Source organism: Macrosteles quadrilineatus, unplaced genomic scaffold (assembly GCF_028750875.1).
Source record: "Macrosteles quadrilineatus isolate MER2022 unplaced genomic scaffold, UCM_ALF_1.0 Scaffold_9__3_contigs__length_116548681, whole genome shotgun sequence".
Taxonomy (NCBI): Eukaryota; Metazoa; Arthropoda; class Insecta; order Hemiptera; family Cicadellidae; genus Macrosteles; species Macrosteles quadrilineatus.
Window position 1 is genome coordinate 17,616,267 of NW_026542602.1, and position 27,900 is coordinate 17,644,166.

The 27,900-nt window shown below is 32.6% G+C and overlaps 1 protein-coding gene across 6 annotated transcripts in view; it reads left to right on the forward strand.

Moving 5' to 3' along the window:
• The window catches only part of LOC129004186 (zinc finger RNA-binding protein-like), an 88,964-nt gene that overhangs the window by 31,288 nt on the left and 29,776 nt on the right, over window positions 1–27,900 (forward strand). For 5 of the 6 annotated variants that reach the window (XM_054432653.1, XM_054432649.1, XM_054432654.1 and 2 more), the window contains exons 7-9: window positions 9,355–9,528; window positions 12,085–12,259; window positions 26,251–26,397. In XM_054432653.1, the coding sequence (XP_054288628.1) occupies window positions 9,355–9,528; window positions 12,085–12,259; window positions 26,251–26,397 (496 nt within the window). The remainder of the gene's footprint in view (window positions 1–9,354; window positions 9,529–12,084; window positions 12,260–26,250; window positions 26,398–27,900) is intronic. The other variant, XM_054432655.1, reaches the window with a different exon arrangement.

Genomic DNA, 27,900 nt, shown 5'->3' on the forward strand with positions numbered 1-27,900 from the left:
TAAACCAAATTTCATCAAAATCGGACAAAAATTACTCAAGTTATCGCGTTCACGGACGTATATATATATATATAAGTCTATATATATATATATATATATATATATATATATATATATATACATATATAAAAATTTGAACGAATGGTGTTTTTGGCCTCTGGGGACATCAAAATGAAAAAGTAAATCGGTCCCGGGTCTAGGTCTTACCGTGCCACCTACGGTAATAGCTACTTCCCTATAGGGAAATTCGCTAATAGCCTTGCTTTGTTGGGGTTTTTACAGTCTTAAAATAATTGAAGTAGGTAAAAAGTTGGGCTTAGTTTTTGTCATACGGGCTTATAAAATTGATTTTGTACTGAAGGCAGCAGTTGAATAAATTGCCCTTGTAATATTGTTTAGTTGATTTCTAACTGCAGTTTTTGTTTGTCCGGCAAGTTTGCTACTCCTAATATTTAGGAACAAGAGAAAAATAAATATTGGGACTAGTGATGTTTCTACCAAAATGTTTAAGATACAGTAGAACCTATTTAATCCGAACCCCCGTAATCTGAACGTCCACTAATCCGAACACCTCATTACTGTACTTTATACACAGTACAGTAGTGCTATATTGTATACTGTATTTAATGTACAGTACTGTTTATTCACTATGTTTACTACTGCATTATATAAACACTGTATATTACTTTATAAAGCATTTTTTAACTTTTCCAGTAACAATTACGATCCATTTTAGCCTTGTTTCAGCTATTGTTATGTAAAGAAAACTCTGTTCTGTAATCCAAACTATTCAATAGTCCGAACTACCCCCGGTCCCAATTAGTTCGGATTAAAGAGGTTCTACTGCACTGATAACCTGAAAAATCTATTCACGGCTCCCAGTACCAGAATACCATTTAAAAAGATGTTGCTAAATGTTCTGTACGGATTGTTTCTACTACATCAACTCCTATCTCCTCACACAAAAGTGAGCTGATAGATCTGATTTCCACCAAACACTAAGCAATTTTAAGGTAATAGGGATGTTTTCTAGCTGAATGAAAAATTCTAACTAATTAATTCAAGACAAAATTCTTCTTAACACATTCAATAAATACCATATCAAATGCAAACAGCAATCTGTAATATCAAATAATTGGAACAAATCCTGGGATCAACCAAGTCTCAATAGAGCACCTGGAACTACTTATGCATACAATAATTTTCCCAAATGAACTCTCTCTCTTGAGTGTTGAATTTATTTAAAAAAATCTCTTAAGTTAAGCCCTAATCCAAGAAGTGTAAATAAAAAGGAATAAATAATAACCCTATTTTTGCTATTTTTAAATGAAATGGTTATTTTGAATGATAATTCTTCATTGCCCCAGGAGATTTGGTGACCCTGGGAGATATCAATTCTGGAACCAGTTGCCTGCTGTAACTGGGATGTAGCTTGGTAGAAATGCTTTGAATTTTTAAGTGCTTAATTGTCATTAAATATTTAACACTGTTTGGATATTAAAAAGACTACATTTTGATCTGTTGCCTTAAAAATTCAAAATTATTCAAAGTATTATGAAAATATAAGAGATTTGTTCCGAGACAGTAGGAACAAATTAAGGATAGGTAGATAAACTAGTTTTCTTGCAGAAATCACCAACAGAATGATGACTCCTTATTCATCAGATGAATTTGATGAAAACATTTTTTTACTCTTGAACTCTCTCGCTGACTGTTGGTTTTGATAATTGCAATTTATCACTTTATTAAGACAGGTGATGTGTTTTGTATTCACGTTATAAGCTAAGTATGAATTCAGAATGAGTGTAAAATAGTGTGATCAAATTAAAGTGTCCGGTTTTAGTGAGAGCAAGGTTTAAATTTAAGGTTTTAGTCTTTCGGAAGTAACGGTATTTGGTAATGTCACTTTTATATCAACAACGACAATAATATAGTTGTTGTGAACTTTTGCCACTCACTGTCTTTGAAAATACACTTGCGTCCACATAATCCGAACATGAGTAATCCAAATGTCTGCTTAATCTGAACAAGTTCCAGAAATGTGTTCCAAGTCCTAATGTGTTAAAATCAAATTAAATCAAATAAAAAAAATCTCTTATTTAAAAAGAACATTTCTATACATGAATTGTGTTAAGACAATAATAAAAAATAATTATACAGTCGGCATATTTACAGCACTAATTAATTAAGAGTATACTCTATATGAATACAGCTTTCTCTCTTACAACTACTTACAGTAAAACCATTACAACAACTATTGATTTGAATTAGTACTAATAACCTATTGAAAAAGTCCCCAATCCTGTAGCAGCATTTATCTGACAACAATTTTAATAAATAATTTGAAAAAATACATTGTATATTAACCTGTTATGGTCTATTATTGAACAACCCCATCAAACTCCCCTCTGAACACCATCCAGCAACCTGAAAACCAGAATTTGTATGTGAATTTTGATGACCAGGAAATATCCAAGAGTTTTGTAAGGATGTGGGAAATTCAAATATTTAAATAATTGTCAGGAAACCTTCCCAAAATCACAACTTGGAAACTCACGATTCACTGACGTTGCTGCGGTCCGAAGAAATTATCATTACTTTGCCGCAATTGTGCGCAATCTAATGATATTATCACTGATGTCGCTGCAATTGAGTGAAATTGTTACAACATTTTTTCTTAACTTATTAACACCCCACTATTCCAAAATTACTTTATGGATGGACAAATAGACAGGGGTGGTTGGTGTAGTATAACCAATCCATAAAGAAAATTTCTTTAAATAGGCCTAAAAAAAGTGTTTGTATCAAAAATTGATTTTTTAGGTACCTGTATCAAGAAATAATAAATTTTATTGACTTATTCTTAGTTAATTTGAATGTTACAGTTTGTATCTGAACTAAGGTTAATGACTTCAATATCATGAATATACTAAATTAATAATAGGCAATATTGTTATTTTGAGGATGTAAAAATTCAAATAAAGACAATAATGTCTTGGTTTTTTCTTTATTTGTTAATATTTTAAACCACGTAAGATTAAACTTGGTTTTTCAGTATCCGTTGTCTACCTCCCCAGTTAGCCGAGAAAATCGAGGTTAGACAGCATTCTAATTATTTTAGCTAATCCGAACAATCAGCTAATGCAATCAGAGTTCGGATCAGCTGAACTCAAATGTAAATTCAGTTACTCAAACGTTAGTAAAACCACCAACAGAATGATGACATTGATTAGTCTGTAAAAACTTGATGAAAACAATTACTTACTCTTGAACTCTCTCGCTGACTGTTGGTTTTTAGATACTGAATCTTGAAATTCTCCAATAAGTATTTGGTGATAAAAAGCACTTAAATAATATACTTACCAATTACAAAATTTAAAGGTACCTCTTGTCGGGAATTTTTGATTTTGAGTTATATATTTATTTGATTCCCTTATAAAATTCAGAATCACTTGGTGCAAGTCCCATGCATATACAGTTTTTTTGTTAAAGTTATAGGACTTTGAAATTTTTTTATGGAAAAGGGTCATTTTGAGAAAAACTATTTTGAAAATTTCAAATAAGTTTACGCATAAAAACAGTTTTTTTCGTATCCAACCCTTTGAGGTCAAATTGTTTTTTCCATTTTTTGTTGAGTATAGGTCGCTATTCTAGCAGTCGGGAAAATGGCGTATAGGTCGCCATTTTCGCGCAGGCGTGAAAAATGGCGGGCAGTGACCTATACTCGCCATTCAAATGATTTTGGTATCAAAAGAAAGCTTATAATGTCCTCTTTGGAGGCAATACATAGTTTTCTCTTAACTCATGGTGGTTTTAATTTAAATAATTGTTTTATCTAAGCATGAAAAAGGTACCTCTTGTCGGGACCGCAAAATTTGTGAGATATTTTGTTCTCCGTAAACTGAACTTTTTTTTAAGAGGATGGCGGCCTCTTTTAACCTTATAATTTGCCCGTCCACATAGACTAAGCGCCTGTGCGTGGATCGTTTACAGCAAAGCAAGGAGTGAGCCGGTACAGTACAAAGGCAGTGTAATTTTAGTGGCAGTGACCAGGATCCGAACCCACGACATCGCTGCCTTGGGCCCGAAGTCCGCGACACTACCGACTGAGCCACCGACTCACTAAACTTTGTTTTTAGTTCTCTAAATTTCCACTAGAATGCAGTACAATTCATTTTTTGGACTAAAGTCTGTTAATAAAGTGAATATTAGAAATGGGACCTCTTGTCCTTATAATATGTCGAAATAACATTGAGCGACAAGAGGTACCTTTTCTCAGACCGTGCAATGGCTAAAAAATGAGGTAGGCCTATGACAATTGATAAAAAACCAAATTTCGATATTTTCCATCTTAATAATTACTTATATCGGCCTTACTTCAAATTTTGCATCTCCGACAAGAGGTCCCTTTTACTTTCCACATCACATTAATTCTTTCACCCATCATTCGTAGTTGATTTTTATAACTTTTCCTGATTTGCCTGCAATTTTTTTGGAAATATTGAAAACATTTCTGAGATGCTGAGTGTGTTTTTGGATTTGTAGTTTTAATGTTGGATGCTGGCTGCTATTTGACTTGTAGCTAGACCATGTCATAGATATTTTCAAAAAATGTTGCAAGTTACATATCTAACTCACTTTTACTTCAGTGTGTTAAGTATTGATAATTAATGACAAAATGTAACTCTTTTTTTCGTTAAATCTTATTTACAACTTGTTGACACCATGATGACCTGAAAGTTCTGATTAAGATCTGATGAAAATGATCTACTTACTCTTGAACTCTCTCTCTGAGTGTTAAAAAGATGTATTTCCACAAAGAAGAATGTTTGCTAATGTAAAATAAGCAGCTTGAAATCAGTATTTTTGTATTGCTCTTGACATAGAGTGGTGTAGGGATAACTTTTGGGACTGGAGTATTGGAATAACTTGTTAAGTGTGCATTGTTACTAGGCCTACATAGCAATCTCAGAACTGCAACCTTAGACTTATAATCACGATAAATATTCAAATACCCCCGCCGCAGCAAACCTGCAGACTTAGCGAATTTCCATTTGCCTGATTGGATTTAAACTAAAATGTCTCCTTAAAAATATCACATTTATTGACTATTTAAACAGAATTAGTTTAATGAGTACTTAGATTTGCTGCAACAGGGAGGGTAAAAAGTTTTCTTTTATGTAAAATGTTAAAAGGTACTGTGGTTTAGTAAGAAATTAATGTATTTTCAAAATTTGATCAAGATATGTTCATAAACAAGCAAACTACAACAGTTGAACATAGGAATACAAGGAATACTACAACCATAAGAATAACATGGGAATTTTAAAATTGCAATTTTTTTGAATTTTCTCCGTAACAATTAGGCGCATAATAACGCTTCAATATACTAAATTATTTGTTTTTTTAACTTCTACAAAATGGTTTAAAAAGAAATTGTGAAATTTTGTGTTTTTAGGGTCAAAAATGGGAAAAACCTATTTTTACCCCATAAAACCCCCCATAAACCCCCGTTCCCATAGTCCGATCATGCTGGTTTGCGAACTCATTCAAGTTTATCCCGCCTTACACCTTCAAAACAAATTTTATCAAAATCGGACAAAAATTACTCAAGTTATCGTGCGGATGGACACATATATATATATATATATATATATATATATCTCTATATAGATATAGATATATAAAAATTTAAACGAATGGTGTTTTTGGCCTCTGGGGACATCAAAATGAAAAAGTAAATCGGTCCCGGGCTTAAGTCTTACCATGAGACCTACGGTAATAGCTACTTCCCTATAGGGAAATTCGCTAAAAGAACCTCTTAATCACATAATTAAGACAGCAACACTTTTTCTCTACATATTTCAAATGGAATTCCACGAGTCTGCTCGTGGCGTGCCTCAGGGGTCAGTCCTCGGTCCGGTGTTGTTCCTTGTCTTTGTGAATGATCTTCCATCAATTGTAAATTCTGGAAACATTTGTCTATTTGCTGATGACACGTCGCTCTCGGTTTCTGATCAAAATTTCGATGAACTCGAAATAAAGGCCTTTTTGCAAGCGAGCTCTATGATGCAGTGGTTCGAGGACAACTCATTGAGTCTAAATGCCAGAAAAACTGAATTTGTAAATTTTTCTATAAGTTCAGCTGGGAAAAACAAAAACAATTTCCTTTTGAATGATGTTGTGCTCGAGGCAGCTGATCAGGTTAAGTTCTTGGGATTGGTGCTCGATAGAAACCTGCGCTTTCATTCCCATATTGACACTGTGTGTAGAAGGATTTCTTCGGGAATCTTTCTTCTCCGCCAACTTTCTAAGTTTGCAAAATGTGATGTTCTAATTACAGCATATTATGGAGTGATTTTCCCGCACCTGATATACGCAGTGCCGGTGTGGGGGTGTGAGTGTGGGAAAACGTCTTTCCTATTCCGACTCCAGAAGAGGGCAGTTAGGGCAGTCTTTGGTTTGAAAAGAAGAACATCTTGCAGGCAATACTTTATTTCATCACAAATTTTAACATTTCCCTCAATATACATTTTGGAAACTTTGATTCTCATTAAAAAAAACTTACACCAATACCAATCTTCACTTACACATTCCTATTCACTACGTAACAACTCCCATCTTAAATTACCATCTCATTCAACTACATTTTTCAAGAGACACTTTCATTACAATGGCATTAAACTTTTTAATCTCCTCCCTCCCTCCCTTCAGCTGGAGTCGGACTTGAACAGCTTTAAAAAGCAAATCAAAAAAATACTCTTGGCCAAGGGTTACTACAGTGTTCGAGATTGTGTCGCTGATGGGTTTAGCTAGTTAGTTTTTTTTGTTGTTGTAAGAAGTAATTGATATTGTTTTATTGAAGCAACATTGTCTATTGTTTATTTTAATTTTAGTTCTATTATTTGACATGACCAATGCAAATTTTGTATCTGTTATTTTGGTTCAATAAATGAGTTATGAGTTATGAGTTATGAATATGAATGCAGAGGGAGTGAAGAATAAAGTAAGACGTTCATCTCACTTTATTTTTAGCTTTGTTGCTGACTAGCATAAGCTGTTTATTTCAAATTCAAATATATTTATTTATGATAATACAAAATCTTGGCCTCGCCAACTTTACAAAACTTGTCGGGGAGGTCCAATTGATTTACAAAAATTAACAAACAAAATTTACATTTTTTCTAGGGATGGTCAAGTCTCAAAATTTCGGGAAATTTTAAATCTCGTTACACGAGACAAGATTTCTTTTTGGCCGAGATTTTTATCAAAACAAGAATAAAAAAAAAAAAAAAAAAAAAAAAAAAAAAAATTAAAAACGCCTGTAGAAAGTCAATGCAACACCCGCAATACAGGAGCGTGTTGTAGTTGCGTTTCCTTTGCGAAGGCGTTCTTATTTAATTAATTCTTTAAATGTAAATATTACTTTAATTATTTAAATAATATTACTTTAATAACATTTGAGAAGTTTTGTTAAGTGTAAGCAGTGTGAGGAATGTTTTATTACTATAAAAAGTCAAAACAAGTAGGCTAACTATTTTATAAAAATTAATATTGCTTTTATTTTATGATTTATTTTATTTTAGGATAAGTTGAACTCTATCCTAACTGATATCACTATGTTTTCTAATCGTAGGCATTTTTAATACCGGTAAGTTAGGCGTGATTAATACAAAAATGTTGTAAATATTCTTGCCTATTATCATTATTTTTGTATTTAAACAGTCATCTAACAATGTTACAAAATCAGGTAAAAATTTTGAACGTGTATTTCCCGTTGTGTATGAGAAGGGAAATCCCGTCTCGATCTCGTCTCGAAATTTTATGAGAAATAAAAAATCTCGTCTTATCTCGTCTCGAACTAAAAATCCAATCTCGTCCATCCCTAATTTTTTCCCTTTTTTCTTTTTAACAAAAATAAACTTTTCTAGTGCTACTAATTCCATGGCGGTTTGTGGTAGGCACCTGTCTATACATACAGGGGGGTCTATACAACTTTAGACATAAGCTTTATTATTTTGATTTTTAGCCCAATTTTCAGGGACTGCTGGGTTTACTTTTAGTGACGGCAAGGTTTTAGTGTAAAAGATATTAGTTTTTCAAAAGTGTTTGGTAATGTGAAGTTTATACACAGAGAAGTAAGCTACAGTGGAAACAAGCTTATGGGACTGTGCGCTTTCAACTCTGGTATGTTTGGGCGGAAATATACTGTACCCTTGACGAGCAGAGAAGAGCCCGAACATTCTGCACTGTGCAGAAATACCTATCGTACAGGGCACAGGGTCTTCCTCCACCATGAGCGTTGTGTGTAGTATATGGCGAGCTAGTGGTGCGGGATTTTACCCAAGACAACCACTTAAGTGTACTTGGGAATATATCCTCTGTTCCTTGCTTCTCTGTGCTTATACATAAATAAAATATAAGTAGGGTAGCCTAATCTAGCCCTTTTGCAGCTTCATACTATAAAAGTAAACTAGCTTGCTATTTTTATTAAAAATCTCAAACTTAAGTTAAATCACCAACAGAATGATGATTTTCATTAGTCTGATGTGCACTTGAAGAAAACATGTACTTACTCTTGAACTCTCTCGCTGACTGTTGGTTTTTATCGATTTTCTTGTAAAAGTGTTCACACTTTTTAGGAGACCAGCAAGTAACTCCAACTACTTTCAAAGATCAATTAAAGTTCTACAAATCTGATGTGTTAAAATACATTAAATTTAAAGATTAAGAATAATGAAATAAAAACAAGTCTTAATTCCTTTGACTGTTAAATAGTGATTTTTTTTTAAAGGAATACAGTTCAGCTAACTTATCTGAGAGATTTAATAAGAGTCCGTGGGATAATCTACAATAAAAGAACACAAATCACAACACTGATATTTTGTCCTGATGTAGGAATTCTTCAGAGAGAAATTCTCTTTAAACTACACTTTGAAGAAAGTTCACATCAGAACCAAATATCAGTGTTGTGTTTTGCGTTCTTTTGTTTTGTGCGTATCTATTAGACACTGGACTCAGGTGGTAAGCTAGCTGAACTTTATTCCTTTTCAAAATAATTCCTCACTATAATAAGCCAATTGGCTATCATTTAAAATATAAATAGTGACATAGAGTGTTTATTTATCTTAAAAGTTTTGGTTTCAAGATAAAAATGTCTAGTTTTGCCCATTACTAAATTATACAAGATATTAGTTGCTGGACTCAAATTTTCTTAGGTAAGCTAAATTGACTCTATCCCTTATCCTATTTATTTTCAGCCATTCATTTGTTAAAATTTAAACAGATCCAAGTAAAATAAAATTTCTGACACTGTTTGCATAGGTTATTGATGACGGATTTTTGTGCCCACAGACATACAGAGAGCATCTGGAAGGTCAGAAACACAAGAAGAAGGAGAGTAGCTTGGCTGGCAGTGGACCTGCTCCTCCACGAGGTGGTACCTCACTGAGGTGTGAACTGTGTGATATCACGTGTACAGGCACTGACGCCTACACTGCCCACATCAGAGGTGCCAAGCATCAGAAGGTAGGCTTTCTTTAGCTCCTAACTTATCACAGCCCCAACATAGTATTTGACCTTGCCAATGTCTGCCTCCTTGTCCTCCACATCTTCTTGTAAAAAAACCCTAACTCTCATCTTGGTCTTTCCACCTCTTCTTTGGACATCCAGTATGTATCTTTCCTTCCAGGTTTTTATCTGATATAACCTAACTAGATAGGGTAAAACGCATCATATTTAAAAAAAAAATCTTATTTAGCTTGTGTGCCATTGCGAAACGGTATGCATTTGCTACTTCTGCCTGTTTGGATTGAAATGTAGAAATGGACGGGTCTCGAAATTTCCAGAAATTTTTGGGGAAATTTTAAATCTTGTTCTACAAGACAAGATTTTACTTTAATCGAGATTTTTTTGAGACAAGATAAAAAAAACCCCCTGCAGAAAGTTGTTGCAATACGGGAGCGCGTTGATGTTGCGTTTCCTTCCCAAAGGCTTTTTTAATTAATACATTTTTGTCATGTAAATATTGCTTTATTTGTTGTATGATTTCAAAACGGTTTTATTAGCTTGTTTTCTCGTCTGTTTGGTACAAATTTTGCAATCGATTTTGAACTAACTTCCTGATGGGCTTAGAGACTTGAAACTTTAACATATCTCACAAATGGATGACAATACAATGTTAAATAATTTTATTTTCATTTTTCTCTTGGGCTATGCCCCATGGGCTTTCAAATTTTCAATGTTTACATTTTGGAAGAAGGTAAATAGTCAATTATATAAATTAAAGTCAGCTATACTTTACTGATTTTTCCTTTAATTTGACAGTTTGTCCAAAGAGCAGAGGTTGAGAGGTACAGATGATGATGATGATGACATTTCTGTAATCGCGGAACACAACGATGATGTCTACACGGCCGCGGGAAATGTACTTGATTTTGCCACCATCGCAGATGACGACGATGACGTTTCCTTGACCGCGGGAGCCAATGGTGATGTCTACATGGTCGCGAGAAATGATCATAATTTTGCCGCGATTGCGGACGACGAAGATGACGTTTCCGTGACCGCAGGAGGCGACGATGATGTCTACACGGCCGTGAGAAATGCTCATGATTTTGCCGCGATCGCGGATGACGACGATGATGATGTTTCTGCGACTGCGGCAGTCAATGATGATGTCTACACCACTGCGGTAGATTTCATGATTTAAAAAAACCCCCCTAATTGGCTAGTTAAAATTTTTCATTGCTGCATTTTGTCTTTACTTCAAAAATATTATCATAGTAATACTTTGTGACATAAGACGGGATGTGTGTAGTACAACCAAATTTAGAAAATTTGGTTGAACTATAAATAAAAAATGGTATCGGTATCAAGAAACGAGAATTGATACATTTTGGTATCGACACTCACTATTTGTTGAAAAAAACTAGTCTTTAAAAAATCTTGAATTAGTCTCGAATTTTAAAATGGAAATAAACTAGACACCCTGTCTCTAAGTGATTCAACCCACCTTAATAACGTATTTCGGCTTTAGAACTGAATCATTTCTATCGATATTGAAGTGATGACAAAAATCCCCTGTGTTCAAATTACAGACCCATTATTTGAAACTTAAAAATTATCGTATGCAAAAATATGGTGATTAATTGTCCACAGATCCATTGTAACTCAATTGGTAGGCTACACTGAAGAAGGAAACCTAACCTCAATCTCCCTAGCCCGTGTAGCAATGGAGAGCTGTTGCAAATTCAAATTCAAATTCAAATTCAAATAGTTTATTGCCATTAAGTATACATGTCATACAATAGGCCAGGTCAATGGAGATAATATACAATTCAAAGTACAATGTACAGAGTCAAGTGTAAATAGATGAACATATTATACTAATAAACTAATAATACTGGGTTTTTGTACAAAACTATTTGAGATGTATTGATAATGATGATAATAATACTGTTTATAGTTAAACAAACAAGTTGGGTAAGTGCCTATAACAAAATAATTAAGGCTAAAATTGGCAGTGAGATACAGCTTAAAACTAAATAACAATAAATTTTTAAATAAAGTTCACAGAAATAACATTATTATGAAAGACTATTATATCACAGTTCATGAAACCATTATTACATACTTTAGAAACAATACCCTACTTAACAATTAGAATTTTACAGAAAATCATCATGTTTGAAAGATAAAAATTCCTCGATAGAGTAGATAACCTTTCTGTTCAAAAAATCGGTCAATACATTTTTCAGTGACTTAATAGGCAAGTTGCGTACATTTTCAGGGAGGGCATTGAAAAGTTTAAGTTGTAAATATTTATAGCTGCGCTGTGTTGAGGCCAGTCTTAATGATGGTAACTCTAAATTATTCCTTAGTCTGGTGTAATGATTGTGAGTTAATGTTAATTATAATTCGTCCTGTTCCCGTTAGACACCCTGTATATCGATATATAAGTTAAACACATAATGTTGTGCTCTTTAACTGTTAAATTTTTGAAATATGGTCTTCATAATAATGCTAAAGATAATGCTAATACAAAATAGAGAAAATTAAGTGGTTATTTAAATTGCGTTTCAGGTAGTTAAACTACACACAAAGTTGGGCAAGCCGATTCCACAACCAGATCCCAAGGGACTCCCTAAAGCAGCGACCACCGGAACTACAGCTTCCAAGACCGTCACTACAAACACCACCACTGGCGCAGGTGTCAAGAAAACAGTCATATCCACACCTAAAATTAATTTTGTAGCATGTGAGTTGCGACTGTTACTCAACTGTTGCGTCATCTGCACTGTCATATTCCATACACTCCTTAAACTCTCTTTGACACTGATCACACCTCTTGGAGCGCAAGGCCTTGATAATTGGGTTTATAATTAGTTAATCACAATTCTTGTGCCTTGCAGCACAAACTACTTTTGTTAATGCTTTAAGTGTTTTTATTTGATTTAGTTTTTTATTACATTTTCAAAGGGATACATTTAACTGGAGGTATTTTGCAACTCTTTTAAAAAAATAATTTCAATTTACATACATTTTGAAAGCCCTTGTTTTTACTTTTTTAATTACTTTAGACTTCATATATTGGGGAAGATAATCTGAAATAAAAAAAAAATATATAATGATGAGCGATTAAGATAGAAATGTTTACCAATTAAGGTTTAGCTATTTATAAATAATTAATTTATTTACAGTGGACTATGATAGTGCAGCCTAAACTATATAGGCCCTATGCAAAAATCAGTATTTTAGTCTTTGCTAGCTACTTAGTAGACCAGGCAAAGTAACTTATTATAACTTGAGGATTGATGAAATATAACTTACTTGTACGTAATTTTCTCATTTAAAACTGGTACATTGCTGGTGTTTTTAGTTTTTTTGCAAGGACCTGATATTAAAATATTGTAGCCCTTTGTTTAAAAAATTAACATTTTTTCTATGGAACTGAGGATTGTTGATTTATAATAAAAAAAAAGAAACAACTGGGGTCTACATTAAATTTAAAATTTTTAGTTGCATCTTTTGGTTTAGTAACTCCAAGCCACCAATAGTTCAGTTAGTTAGTTTCAAATTAAATTCCATAAGTTTGTTTAGTACAAAATAGCTTTTTGTACTAATTATTTAATTTGTTGTTCAAAGTCAAAACATTCCTTTAATCGATACAGTGTTGTATGTACAATGTTGCACAGAATTAATTACAGCTACCCTAAGTAAATACATACTATTGTTGGTAGGTCTAAGCCTTTAGCTCTTATCTAACCTTTGTATTTTTAGACCAAAAGAATACAAAGATTACTTTATATTTCTTTTCAACGAAACCATGATTAAAGCATTACTTGGAATTCAAATCTATATAACTAATACGCCAACACGAAATTTGTCGGTTGAACTCCTCCAGCATTTCTTAACCGATTTTATCCATTGACGTCTCATTGGAAAGAGCGTGTCGCGTAGATTTGCAAACTGACCTTACATTTTTGAAAAAGACCCTTGGGCTCTGCCCCGGTGGCTTTTAAAGTTACCATGTTATCCTTATGAAGAACGTATTTGTTTACATTATAATCAGCTGGATTTGTAATTGTTGTTAATATTTAAGCTGCAATGCAAAGAAATGCGTCCTACAAAAATTAAATCTTTAAAAATTAAATCATTATATAAACCCATTTGCAAATTATGGAAACATAAAAAGTCATAAAACACCACCGAGTAGAAGAAATAGAGATACAGTCATACATACAGAGTCCCGTTAGTCCGAAATGGTTGGGACCGGACCCATTTCGGATTACTAAATATTTAGGATTAAACGTGTTTTTTTTGTTTTTTTTTTTTATTTTTTAAATATATATAAAAAATAAATTGTGTTAAGGACGCTAGGCACGAGCCGGGGATTGTTTTTCACATTACTTTAGGCTAGAATTAGGGGCTGCAGCATTATCACTTAAATAAAATCCATTTGTGATTTGGCGGGATTGGAACCCAGGACAAAAATGAAAAAATGTTAATTAAAAAAAAAATGGCAAAATATTTACTAAAAATACTCTAAAACAAGTCTATCTCGCCCGGCCGCTACAGAATACTTTGACCAGGCACAGCTAACTGTGTTAAAAGTTGGATAAAAATAAATATTTAAAAAAAAATTAAATTAAATTTTTGGTTTTGGATTAAGCAGACTTTTGGATTACCAATGTTCGGATTATCGGGACTCCACTGTAATATTTTTTAAGAATTTTATTATCGCTATTAGCCTAAACACCTACAAGATTCAGATTCCTACAAATGATAAATGAGGATGTTAGCAGAAGTGCTACAAATTTTAGTAGGAAACATGGACTTAACTTTGTGATCATTGCAGTGGAAAGATCTCCAAGGCCAAATAAATCTGGTACGTCAATGACATTAATCGATGTTTCCATAAAAGTCAAGTGATTTAGAATAATAGCCTATGAAAATATCCAAGAAACCCTTACTAACATTTTTATTGAAGGCATTTAATTATTATTCAAATATAGCTAAGGGAAACAAAAACCAACTGAACAACATAAGGTCTTTAACTCTGCATTTTGTTAGGTAATTATAATTAACGTTATTGCGACTAAACAAAAATATAATACGCCAATTGAACAAATAAAATTGTGACAGGCAATCAATAACGAAGATAAACATGGACAACCAAGTCAGTAAATGTTTGTAGAAAACATTAAAAAGCAGTACCAGGTTATGAAATATGATAAAATATTTACAGGAAATGTTGGTTACTGTTAAGGTAAACGCACCAGTAGCTGACAGTATAAGAAACTATACGCACTTAATAATCCGTGGTTTTGAATAAATAGGAACTAAAGAGATATTACGGATTTTATGTGATTCTAAATTTAGTGTAGTTTTCAAATTTGTCATACAAAAAGGGTTTTTTAAATATATTTTATAACATTTTTAAACTTAATTCAACCTTTGTACGTGTTCCAGTGGCTGACAGTGAAAAAAGTGCTTGTACCAGTAGCTGACAGTCAGTTGTCCCAGTAGCTGACACTGGAACTTAAATGTATTAGCTGCTAAACCTAAAGGTTTTATAATTTATAAGACGAATAAAATCTAACTTAATAATTAAATTATAAAATCACATAAAACGTTATTAAGAAAATTTATTTTACATATTTTAAAATAAATAATATTTACATTAAAATATATATACAGGGTGACAAAAAAGTCTGGAAACGGCTTGATATCTTTTTAACTAAATTCGTTTGAAAATTCAAACTTTTCACATCAACTTATATGTATGATAACTACTTTTTGCAAGCATTACCATTTTTTGACCTCTACCAGGGGACGACCCATGAGGAGTAGGTACATAATCTTTGATGTAAGCATAGGTTGATATGCACATCATTTTAAAGGTCTGGTCCAGTGGAGTTCATTGCCGGAAACCGCGTCAAAAAAGGTTCATCCGTTACAAAATGGCGGCTGTCCAAAGTTCTTGCGGAATATACCTGCAGAGGCCTTAGTATTGGTAAATACTCATATTCAACATTAGCCGGGAAATCTGAAACTCGGTTAAATTTGTTTTGAAGATTTTATAATATTAATCTATGAGCTAGTTGACTTAAAAATACAGTTTCAGCTCTCAAGCTAATGTTTAATACGAGTATTTACCAATACTAAGGCCTGTGCGGGTATATTCCACAAGAACTTTGGACAGCCGCCATTTTGTAACGGATGAACCTTTTTTGACGCAGTTTCTGGCAATGAACTCCACTTGACCAGACCTTTAAAATGATGTGCATATCAACATATGCTTACATTAAAGATTATGTACCTACTCCTCGTAGGCCGTCCCCTGGTAGAGGTAAAAAAATGATAATGCTTGGAAAAAGTAGTTTTCATACATGTAAGTTGATGTGAAAGGTTTGAATTTTCTAACGGATTTATTTAAAAAGATATTAAACCGTTTCCAGACTTGTTTGTCACCCTGTATATATTTTATATATATTTTTAAAAAATATACATTTTTTAAGATAATTTGGCTTATAAATTAAAAAATTAAAATCATTTTATAAAAATGTGAGATCACATAAATTATAAATAGCATGCAAATTTCGATGGGTGAAACCAATTTAATATTGTGCAAGTAGCAAATATCCCCTGTCAGCTAGTGGAACTTGTATGGCTTTTGTGTACCAAAGCCTGACATTGATATAATTTTAATTCTAAAACCCCTAACGCCCCAATTTTTTCATGAAATTGTCAACAAAGGTATAATTGATAAAAATAATGAGCCTAATCATTAATACTATTTAACCCTTTGGGTCCCAAGCATTATGTTAATTTTGTATCAGAGGTGACCCAGACCACTAGTTGTGTTGTCACACCAGATGACCCAGTTACTCTATGCACACTATACCCCAGAATCCCAAGCCATTTTCAGCTGTTTTGTACTATTATCAAATAAATATTCATAACTCACCTTAGAAAGCAGCTAGAGTTATAATTTTTTTTTTATCTTTTAGCTAATAGAATCTTCTTTAACAATGATAAGTAAAATTTTAAAAATATATGAATAAATATATATATATATACAATTTATATGTATGAACGGCCTAATATTTTCTCAAATTTTCATTTTGTAACCCATAAAAAGAATATTAGCTGTATTTTTTTCCCTATAAGTTTATTATTTTATTAAATACCACTAAATTAAGAACATATTGTGAAAGTTTTAGCAAAAAATAATAATAAATAAGTATTTTTATTTATAAAAATAAAAAACGTTACTTTTTTGCCGAAATCGACATATGACAAAAAAAAACACATAAAGTAATTATAAAACCCAAGTTTATTAAATATTTACCACATACTACAGAAATACTTTTACAATAACATTTCTACATGCATTTATAAGCCTGGATCTATTTACAGTAATTAAAAATAAGTATCATGCAAGAAATAAAAAGGTAAAATGAAGTCTCTCACCTATACCACACTGAGAACACTGAGAAGCTACTGAGAAGAATAGTGAGAAGAATGTGAAAGCAGTTCATTATATGCACATCTTTCTTATGTTATAATGTTTTCTGTTAATCAATTGAAATAAAACATTTAGAAATAACACATTTAGAGCAAAATCTCTTTACATATTTACATTTTTTATGGAACGGCTCATATATTTACATTTGTGTCGAGGAAGACAGTCCACCTATTTCATCTATTTTAGACACTGAGAAGAATGTGAAAGCAGTTCATTTTATGCACATCTTTCTTATGTTATAATGTTTTCTGTTAAAAAATTGAAATAAAACGTTAAGCGCTAAAACTATTTACATATTTACATTTTTTCTTGAACGGCTCATCTATTTACATTTGTGTCGAGGAAGACAGTCCAAGTGACATCCACGCCTACAATTAACACAAATTGTTTTTGACCTTCTTCTTTTACCCATGGGGTCATTTTTCCCACTGCACACACAACAATTGCTTTCCTTATTCCCTTCTAGTTTTTCTAATCCAAATTTCCTGTTGGGTGAAAATCCATCGCCGCCCCCTCTATTTTCAGCAACCGGAGCTTTTTCTAAAAACCATTCATTTGCCAACTCCTCAATGATGGATACCTGGAAGTGAAGTCTGGAGAGGGGTCTGTCTGTATTCAACTTATACAGGACATATGCATTCAAGACCATTCTACCAAAAATATTAAAAATTACCTTTTTGAAATGCTTCATACACCTACGCTCATCCAGATAGGTGTAGAGCATCTGGTCTGTCCCGTCTATACCTCCCATCCCATGATTATACTCGTAAACTATGTGAGGTTTGCACTTAATTAACATTTTTCCTCCTCTTTTCACTGTGTAACGCACACTCTTTGCTCGGGCATTGGATGATAGTAAAATGAATTGAGTTTTGTTGGTTGCCTTTTCACGGAAGGCCATGAATAAGAAAGGTCCTTTACGAACGTAAACTCTTTTGCCTACAGGGAACTTGCCTAATAGCTTTTTAGGGACTCCTTTTCTATCGGTACGAACTGTGCCAGTCAACCATGTAAAATTTTGATACAAAAATCTAGCTAATTTTTTTGAAGTGAAGAAATTATCAAGGTATAGATGGTATCCTTTGTTTAGGAAATTTCCCATCTCTAACAACTTTTTAACAACCGAGTAGCCCTGCCCTAGACGCTGAATTTCTTCTCTATTGTCTTCATATTTGGCTCCTTTATAACAGTAAAATTTTAAACAGTAGTTGGTCAAAGCATCACAAAGCACCCACAATTTTATCCCCCATCTGTGATGTTTTTTTTTTTGGAAGATACTGTGTGAGAGCGACTCGCTTTTTGGTGCCAACTAGTGACTCGTCCACAGACAACTTTTGGTGAGGTATGTAGTAATGATGGAAAAGGAGGTTTGCATGATCTATCAGAGGTTGAAATCGTCCACAGGGGTTGTAATTTGGGGAATCAAGTGGTGCTAGAGCGGTTGAGTCTGTTAGATGGAAAAATTTCAAAATGGCTTGGAATCGATTTCGGCTAAGTACTTTACCAAACCAATCACATTTTTGAGAGGAAGAAGTGTACCAGTAACTTCGTATTGAGGGTTTTCTAATAATGCCCATGTTGAGTACAATAGCTATGAAAGCTTTCATTTCTCCTAGACTAACCTGGACCCAATCTTTCATGCGGTTTCTTACAGCTGGATTATTTCTGAAAAACTGCCCAGCATATCTGTTTGTTTCAGTCACTAAGGTATTTAGTAGATTTACAGTAAAAAAAAAGGTTGAAGTACTCAATAGGCTTTGAATTCCTAGGTGGGCAATGTTTAGGGCCGGGCAATTCTGAGAATCCAAAGTTGTGGTTGTATTCAGGGTCATCGTCGGAGTCAAGTTCCTCCCATTCGCTGCTTTCTGGGCTTTCCGGTTGTTTTTTTGATTTTGATTTGGGATTTGTAGGCCTATTACATCTAGGGTTATTGTTTTGGCTCTTCTTCTGTCTACCGGTAGGCCTATTGCTTAGGGTCCTCGACACAACATGAGACCTCCCTGTAGAAGTGCTTGGCTCATCAATAGGTAGGCCTACAGGATCATCAGGATCTTCACTGTTTGACGTAGAACAGGTTTGGTTTACACTTACATCACATTCAGTCCTAGGCCTATCCTGCATTAGAGGGCTGTCACTGTCACTACCGGTATCAGACATCAAGTTTCTTCCATTTTGTCTAAAGTTGGATAAAAAACTATATCTGTTAGGGTTAAGTCCATCTTTACCACTAGGGTCGTAGTCGGGATCTTCGTCAGTGTCGTCTACGTCCTCACTTGAAGAAGAAGAAATATCTAATAGTGAATCATCACTCTCATTTCCATCAATAAATGTTACACCGGACTCCAGTATATTTGAAATAAGTGTTCGTTCACTTTCAGGGGAATGTTTTCTTTTTGATTTTTTCTCACTCATTTTGATTGGCTGTAAGTTTTAACTAGGCCTGCTTTTATACTAATTTTTAGATACATACAACTTTATATCGGCATATAGGATGATTATAAGTAACTATACTTCAAAAAAAGTTAAGTTCTCTCATGATAAATGAAGGACAGAGATCTCAAGTTAGGCCTAGGCATACCCTAGTTCAAACGGTAAGATAGGCAGCCTAATTTAGTTTATTCACACTAAAAACAAGTTCATGCACATGCAAATGGAAAAGTGTTAATCAATGAAAAGTAAGGAATAGAGTATTAGTTTGGAGTAATAAGAGCTTTTAAAAAGAAATAAAACAACAGACACAGAGGACAGAGAAGTCAGGTTAGTCCTAGTTCAAACGTTCAAACAAAGCTTCTAAAACTCAAGACATAATCAGTGCAAATTGAAAAACTTTCTGTACGTACACAATCTATTTTAGCAACAATAGTTTACATAGAAACTCATTTTACTTCATTTCATAATAAAATTCACTAAACAAACTCACGAATAACAACAAACAACATTTAGTACTTCACAGTGAATGTCAACAACGAACAACGTCGAGTTAATGTTTTGTTTTGATGCGCAACAGCTGTACAGACAGACCGGTCAAGGCCACGCAAATTTCGTCGTTCTTACTCTCAAGCTCTATATAAAGTACGTTTTGAGCGTGTTGTTGAATTTACTTGCTTAGAGAATTTAATTTGCTCTCGTTTGATATATCTTTCAGTGGAATAGCTTTATAAATAATTTTGTAGTAGTAGATTTACGAAAAGCCGATGACATCGGCACTTGGGTTTTTTCGCATACATACATAGTGCCGATGACATCGGCACCCGGGCTTTTTCGATCGTAACGGCAGTGCCGATGTGATCGGCACTCGGGTCTTTTCAGATAAAACTGAAGTGCCGATGTGATCGGCACTTGGGACCCAAAGGGTTAAGAAATTTAGCGAAATGACAAAAAACTAAACTAACTTTCTTAACAATTTCATTAAGGGAATCGACTAAATGTGAGGTGTACAGACAGGGTCGCTTTCAAACCACCACCATTCAGCGAGTATGGGCTAAATTTCACTGAATTTTTTGTGAACAAATCAAGAATAAATATATGTTCTTCTAACAATGCAATCATGTATAAATATTTATAAGTGACCACATTATAATGTTAAGAAACTCAAACTGTCAGCTTCTGGAGCACTGTCAGCTACTGGTGCATTTACCTTATATACATCGTAAGTATCTCCATCTTTGAGTTGACTCTTTTAAACTCATTGTAATTATGACTGTTGTTCGTTTTGAAATAACTTCTGGAATACTTTGCAATTGCTCGAATTCAAGCAAAATGACACTAGTTGAGTATTAATACCTTCTTTATGAAGTCTGTTACTGAGTAGCAGGGAGTTCTAATGAAAACGTCTTTTAGAAGCTGCTGAAATTTATTAAATTGTGTTTAATTTCGTAATTTAAGTAAAATGTTGTTTATGTTTACCTAAATATTTTTACCTAAAGTAAACACCTAAAAATACAAGTTTAAAAAATATGCCGTGGTTCAACATCCCCCAACCCAAAATTTTAATTTTAAAAATACTTTAGCATAGTTGGTTTAGGACAAGAATTTGTAAGTAATGTTTCAGTACCTAGTTAAAAACGCTTGCATTTTACATTCAAAGCTAAGGTGATGGGTTCCATTTGGTCCATTAATGAATTTATTTCTTATAAGTTAGCTTATCTAATTTGGCAAAAAGCTTTTGCATCTTGTATTTCGTCCTTAAATAATTCTTGTTTTTTTGAATGGCCAAGCATGGGAATTTTTCTGTAACTGGTTGTTTTATTTTAACTTTCAAATAAATATTTCACATGTTTTCACTTTTAAATTTAGTTGCTTTTATACCTCTTGGACAAGCCATCTAAATAAAATGGTTGTACATTGTTTAATGTTGTATTACTTAAAGCGTACAATAGGATAAAATAGTGTTTAAATGGGTTTTGAAAAAAATAATTATGTACATACATTATTATCACCTTTTAAAACAACCCCGCATTACAGTTATATATAGCATTTGCAATTTTATTATTTATGGAATCTCAAGATCTTTCAGATAACCTTTAAAGATGACAAGACCTTCATTTTCATTAAATTAACTAGTAATGGCCGATTCCAGAATTACTCGTTTCCAATACAGATTTAGTCGGAGAAATATAGGATATGACCTTAAAAAAATTGCAAGAAAACGTTTTATGGTTTTATTTTGTAGAGTTGGGTTTGCAGAATGACATACTAAAAGTTGCCAAAAATCGGTGAACGAGAAAACAACTAAAATCAGAATTTAAAATGGCGGCTTTTTCCAACATTGGACAAACTAAAAAAAACATATTTCACATGCATTTGTTATGCACATTTTTCGAGATATTGACTTGGGACTACCGCCTGTATTTATTGGGTGGTTAGTACTTCATTTTGATAGGGAACATGTTTTTGGCCGCCATCTTGGACCCGCCATATTGGACATAAATTATTTGTTTTCAATGTAATGATAGTGTTGTGACACATCATTACCAACTACATTTTTACACTGATTTCAATGCCGAAATCCGTTTTTAATAGCGATGGGCCGATTCCGATTCTCGATACCTCGATACCTTCGATACCAGTGGTATCGAGGAATCGCCGATACTCGATACTTCGTTTCATTGTACTGGATACCGATTCTGAAAAGTGAGGTTAATTAATAATGCTAAACTCAACTGACATTTAAGGTTGTAAAGAGTGGCACATCATAGTTTATTTGAAATACTCTGAAGTCAGCTAATATAAATAATTCCAAGTTCATTATCTAACATTCGTAATAGTTTTAAATTCCAAAATAGATTGCCATTGCATATCAGAACGAGTAGCAATGGGTATGACGAGTAGCAATGGGTATGACGAGCTGTGTTCAGTTCCAGTTGACAACAGTGACAAGAAGACAACTACGCCTAACAGAACTGTATTTGCCGTCATGTTGTCAGATCAAAGGCAATGTTGCCAGATGGTACAAGCATTTAATATATACATATAATACACATAAGGTGTATATAGTCAATGGTTTAACTCATGTTTTCTAACTCCAAATTGTGGCATAGCTTATAATTTTTTGTGAAAATGTGGCATAGCTTATAACTGATTATAAGCTATGGAACAAATTCACGATTATAAGCTATGACATTATAAGATATGAGACTCCACGAACTGTTCAGCTAATTCAGGGCTTCATGGTGACTATTGTAGAAAGCCATTTGGCGATGTATTTTTATCGTTTTTTTATGTTGTTTCTCTATGACTGAACTGAAACAGCTGTCATGAGTTTGCAAATGGCAAATGAATTGTTTAACGTTTAACCTATGTTTTGGTTTTTTGTTGTTTGTTTTCTGTGCGTGCATAGTGAGTTTGAGTTGTTCAAAATGGATATGATCTCCGACTCCGTGACAAACTCCATGACTTTTTTATATGATTCTTTAAGTAATTTAAGTGATATTGATGGTGACAATATTGAAGATGACTTTGAGTTTATAACTCAAGCAATATGGAACATTCATTGTAGGCCTAGATGTACGAATTATGAATTCTTATGAAAAAAAAACTCTGAACATTTTAGGCCTACCTAAATTGGTGATTGTGCTCAATTAATTATTATTATCAATTAATTATTAATTTAATAAAATATGTTAAAATTCATGTCTTCTTGAAATAGCCCCATCTTATTTTTCCTTTTTGGCTAACCTAATCTATTTAACCTTAATCAATACAATGCAGTTATCTTATTGTATAAAGATTAAATAAAGTTATATCATAAGTTCATAAGTTATATGTGTTATTAAATTAATTTTTAACAGGTATCGGTATCGAGTGCGGAATCGAGAATCGAAACCAAAGTTGTAGAATTGGAATCGGTATCGGAATCGACCAATTCAGGAATCGGCCCATCTCTAGTTTTTAAATATCTTTATTCATTTAGAAGATATATTCAAACGAATACTCTCCACCATACATTTCTTATGGACCTTTCGTAGTTTGATAATTTTTTTAAAACTATTTTTCTTATATCTCCAGTTCTTATTGACGCTTGTAGTTCGTTCTAGGCTTAAAATATTCAATAATGTAAGGGCTTTCATTTAAGCTCTTGATCATTAAAATCAGACGAGTTAAAGACCAGCTACGAACCTCAGAATAATATTAAATTTAACTTTTTAGAAATATATTTTTATTAAAAGATTTATAACTCGGGTTGTTAATACGTCACAAAGTTATTTCTGGTCTCAAATTACTTGGTAAATGTTTGGCTTTAATTTTATTGATCATTAAACAAAATCTGACAATTTTAAAATGAGTCATGGGCCATAATTTAACATTAAAATGTATTTATATTCAAATTTGTCTTTAGTTAAAGACGTATATCCCCAATTCTAAATAACTCCCAAAACTCTTTATAGTCTTAAATAATTCGCCAAATTATTGACTTTTATTTTAGCTATGGATTACTTTCCGGGAGTTATTAGGGTTTGGGATATATGTCCTTAACTAAAGAAAATTTTTAAAACAAATACATTTTAATGTTAAATTAAGAACCATGACTCATTTTAAAATTGTCAGATTTTGTTTAGTGATTAATAAAATCAAAGCTAAACATTCACTGAGTAATTTGAGACCAGAAATAACTTTAAGACGGATTAACAACCCGAGTTATAAATCTTTTAATAAAAATATATTTCTAAAAAGTTAAATTTAATATTGTTCTGAGGTTCGTAGCTGGTCTTTAACTCGTCTGATTTTAATGATCAAGAGCTTAAATGAAAGCCCTTACATTATTGAATATTTTAAGCCTAGAACGAACTACAAGCGTCAATAAGAACTGGAGATATAAGAAAAATAGTTTTAAAAAAATTATCAAACTACGAAAGGTCCATAAGAAATGTATGGTGGAGAGTATTCGTTTGAATATATCTTCTAAATGAATAAAGATATTTAAAAACGGATTTCGGCATTGAAATCGGTGTAAAAATGTAGTTGGTAATGATGTGTCACAACACTATCATTACATTGAAAACAAATTATCTATGTCCAATATGGCGGATCCAAGATGGCGGCCAAAAACATGTTCCCTATCAAAATGAAGTACTAACCACCCAATAAATACAGGCGGTAGTCCCAAGTCAATATCTCGAAAAATGTGCATAACAAATGCATGTGAAATATGTTTTTTTTTTTATTTGTCCAATGTTGGAAATAGCCGCCATTTTAAATTGTGATTTTAGTGGTTTTCTCGTTCACCGATTTTTGGCAACTTTTAGTATGTCATTCTGCAAACCCAACTCTACAAAATAAAACCATAAAACGTTTTCTTGCAATTTTTTTAACGATTCCTATGTAAGTTTGTTTAGTTTTCTTGGACTAATTCTGAGACAGATCAACTTAATATATCAATTTTACCATAATGACTAAAAGAGAACTATGAAATATTTATAAAAAATAGCAGTTAAGTCCATTGATTAATAACATATGTTATAAGACTGGAAGAAAAATAAAATAGATCAATTCTTATTTTTTTTAATTTGTATAAAGCTACAAATTGCCAGATCTGGTATATAAAAAGCCTCTAAACAATGATTAGTTTAAATTGGTAATAAATTTAAATTACTTCGTTTGAAATATATGACTGTGTATTGTCAATGGCCTAACCTACTTCAGTGTTGCTACTGGAAATGGGAAATTTCACTTTCTAGCAATAGCAAAGTTTCACTAAATTTAATTACATGCTTTATGTTACTCTAAAGATTAGAAATTCCACGTGTCTTTTTTGCATAAACTCTATTCCATAAGTTTATTGTTTCATAGTTAGAGTAAAAATCACCTTTCAGTAATGTGTGCTAATAAGTTATTTTGGTTTCAAAATTTACTTACTCAGGCTTAAACTTGTCCACTAATTACTGACAATTGCTTTTACACTCGCAGATATTTAACTAAATACATAAATGCCACAGCAAACCTGCAGACTAAGCGAACTTCCATTTGCCTGAATTGATATTCAATTAAATCTATTTAAATAACCATAGGTTAAACGAGTACCCAAGTTTGCTGCTACAGGGAGTTTTTAGTGTGTTTTTTTAGTAAAATATTAATAGCTTTGTATAAAGTAAATAAATTTGCCAAGATTGATCAAAATATATACATAAACAAGCAAACTACAACATTTTACAATAATTCCCCATAAGAATAACAAGGGAATTTTAAATTTACAATTTTTAAAATGTTCTCTTTAACCAATAACCGCACAAAAACACTTCAATATACTAAATTATTTGTCTTTTTAAGCTCTTTAAAATTGTCTAGAGATAAATTGGGAAATTTTGTGTTTTGATGGTCAAAAATGAGAAACCCCAATTTTTACCCCATAAAACCCCTGTAATACCCCATTTCCAAAATCCGATCATGCTGGTTCACTAATTCATTCAAGTTTATCCCGCCTTACACCTTCAAACAAAATTTCATCAAAATCAAACAAAAATTACTTAAATTATCACGTTCACGGACACACACACATATAATATTTTAATGTAATAAAATTTGAATGAATAATGTTTTTGGCCTATGGGGACATCAAAATGTAAGAGTAAATCGGTCTTGGGCTCAAGTCTTACCACGTGACCTACGGTAATAGCTACTTCCCTATAGGGAAATTCGCTAAAACCAATGTTTGTATAGGCGGACTACTGCAGTTTAACTATAGTGGATGATGTTAAGTTGTTATGATGTTTTTGTTTCAGCTGGATCCCTGGGCACTGTAAAAGTAGAGGGAGCCAATGCTGATGTGAAGGAGGAGAAGGCTGACAATTCTGATGTAGAGATGCTCTCTGAACCTGAGGTGACGCCTGTAGGACAGGAATACATCGAAGAAATAACCAATGATGACGGTGGGTCAAACAAATAGTATAACTTAACGAAAAAATATAAATTTGGTTTTTTTATTTTTTACTTCAATTAAATATATGTATTCCAGCAGTTATAATTACATTACCCTATTTGTTTTGGTCTAAAAACCTTTAATACCAGCTTTCATTTGAGCTATTGATTATTAAGATTCCGATCTTAATAATCCTACCACACTGCTGAATCACGAATCAACAATAATTTTTAATCGTTTTAGTACTTATCTGCAATTAATGATACGTAACTCAAATTTTATTTAAAAGTTATTTTATATGTCTTGGTCTTAAAATACTTCAAAGGCTTTCACTTGAGATATTGATAGTTTTAATCAGTTAAGTAAAAGATACACTGTATCGCTCAATCAGAAAACATAAATTTAATTATATCTTGGATATGGAATTTAGTTTTAGATATATTTAATTAATTCTAATTACGTTATTCTATTTGATTTGACCTAAGAACCTTCAGTGAAATACCAGCTTTCATTTGAATTATGATTATTAAGATCGGACGTGCCTAAAGCACACTGCTAAATCAAGAACAACTTAAATTTTTAAAAAAAATTGAGTTATTTATCGATTTATAGTCAAACGGTTTTGCTTGCAACCTCAACAGCAACTGTCAGACTTTGACGGGTTTCACCTAGTAAATCTTTAAAAAATCAAACTTTCATTACTATTTGCAAATCCACACGAATTAGGCTTTCTAATGACCTATTAATTAATAAAATCGGTCCAGTAGAACTGTAGATTTAATTGTACAAAGATTAAAACCAAATCTTTAGTTCAGTATTTTCTCACCATTATAAATTTGGAGGTTGCTTGACGTTTTTGCAAATAAATTTGGAATGGTAAGGAAATCGACCAAAGTGGAAGATGATATTCTGATAGATAATAAAATTTCCTACAAATTACTACGGTACCTATTTTTTTTTTTTTTTTTTTTTTTTTTAAATAGCCTACTCAATAAAGACAGGCTTAAGTTGTCTACAAATATAAAATGGGAAATATAAACTTGGAAAAAGGCATTTTAAATGTAATATTGTTTATTTTTATTGTTTCACCTCAAATATGTAATAAAATCAAGCATTCATAATTATTTGCAAATCTACATGAATTAGGCTTTCCAACCCCATTAGTACCTATTAAGTAACATAATCGGTCCGGTAGAAGTCTAGATTTAGTTGTACAAAGTTTAAAAAAAATATATCTAATTCAGTATTTTCTCACCGCTATAAATTTGGAGATCACTTAGATTATTGTCAATAACTTTTAAATGGAGGCGAAATCGACCAAAGTGGGTGTGATATTCCGAAAGAGAATAAAATTTATTACAAATAACTACTATGCATTTCATGAAAATGCTTAATAAAGGCAGCCAAAAGCTGGCTACAAATATAAACTTGAAAACAGAAACTTGAAAAAAACTGTTTTTAATGTATTTTTGTTTTGAGTACTGTATTTAATTTCATATAACTTTGTTCATTT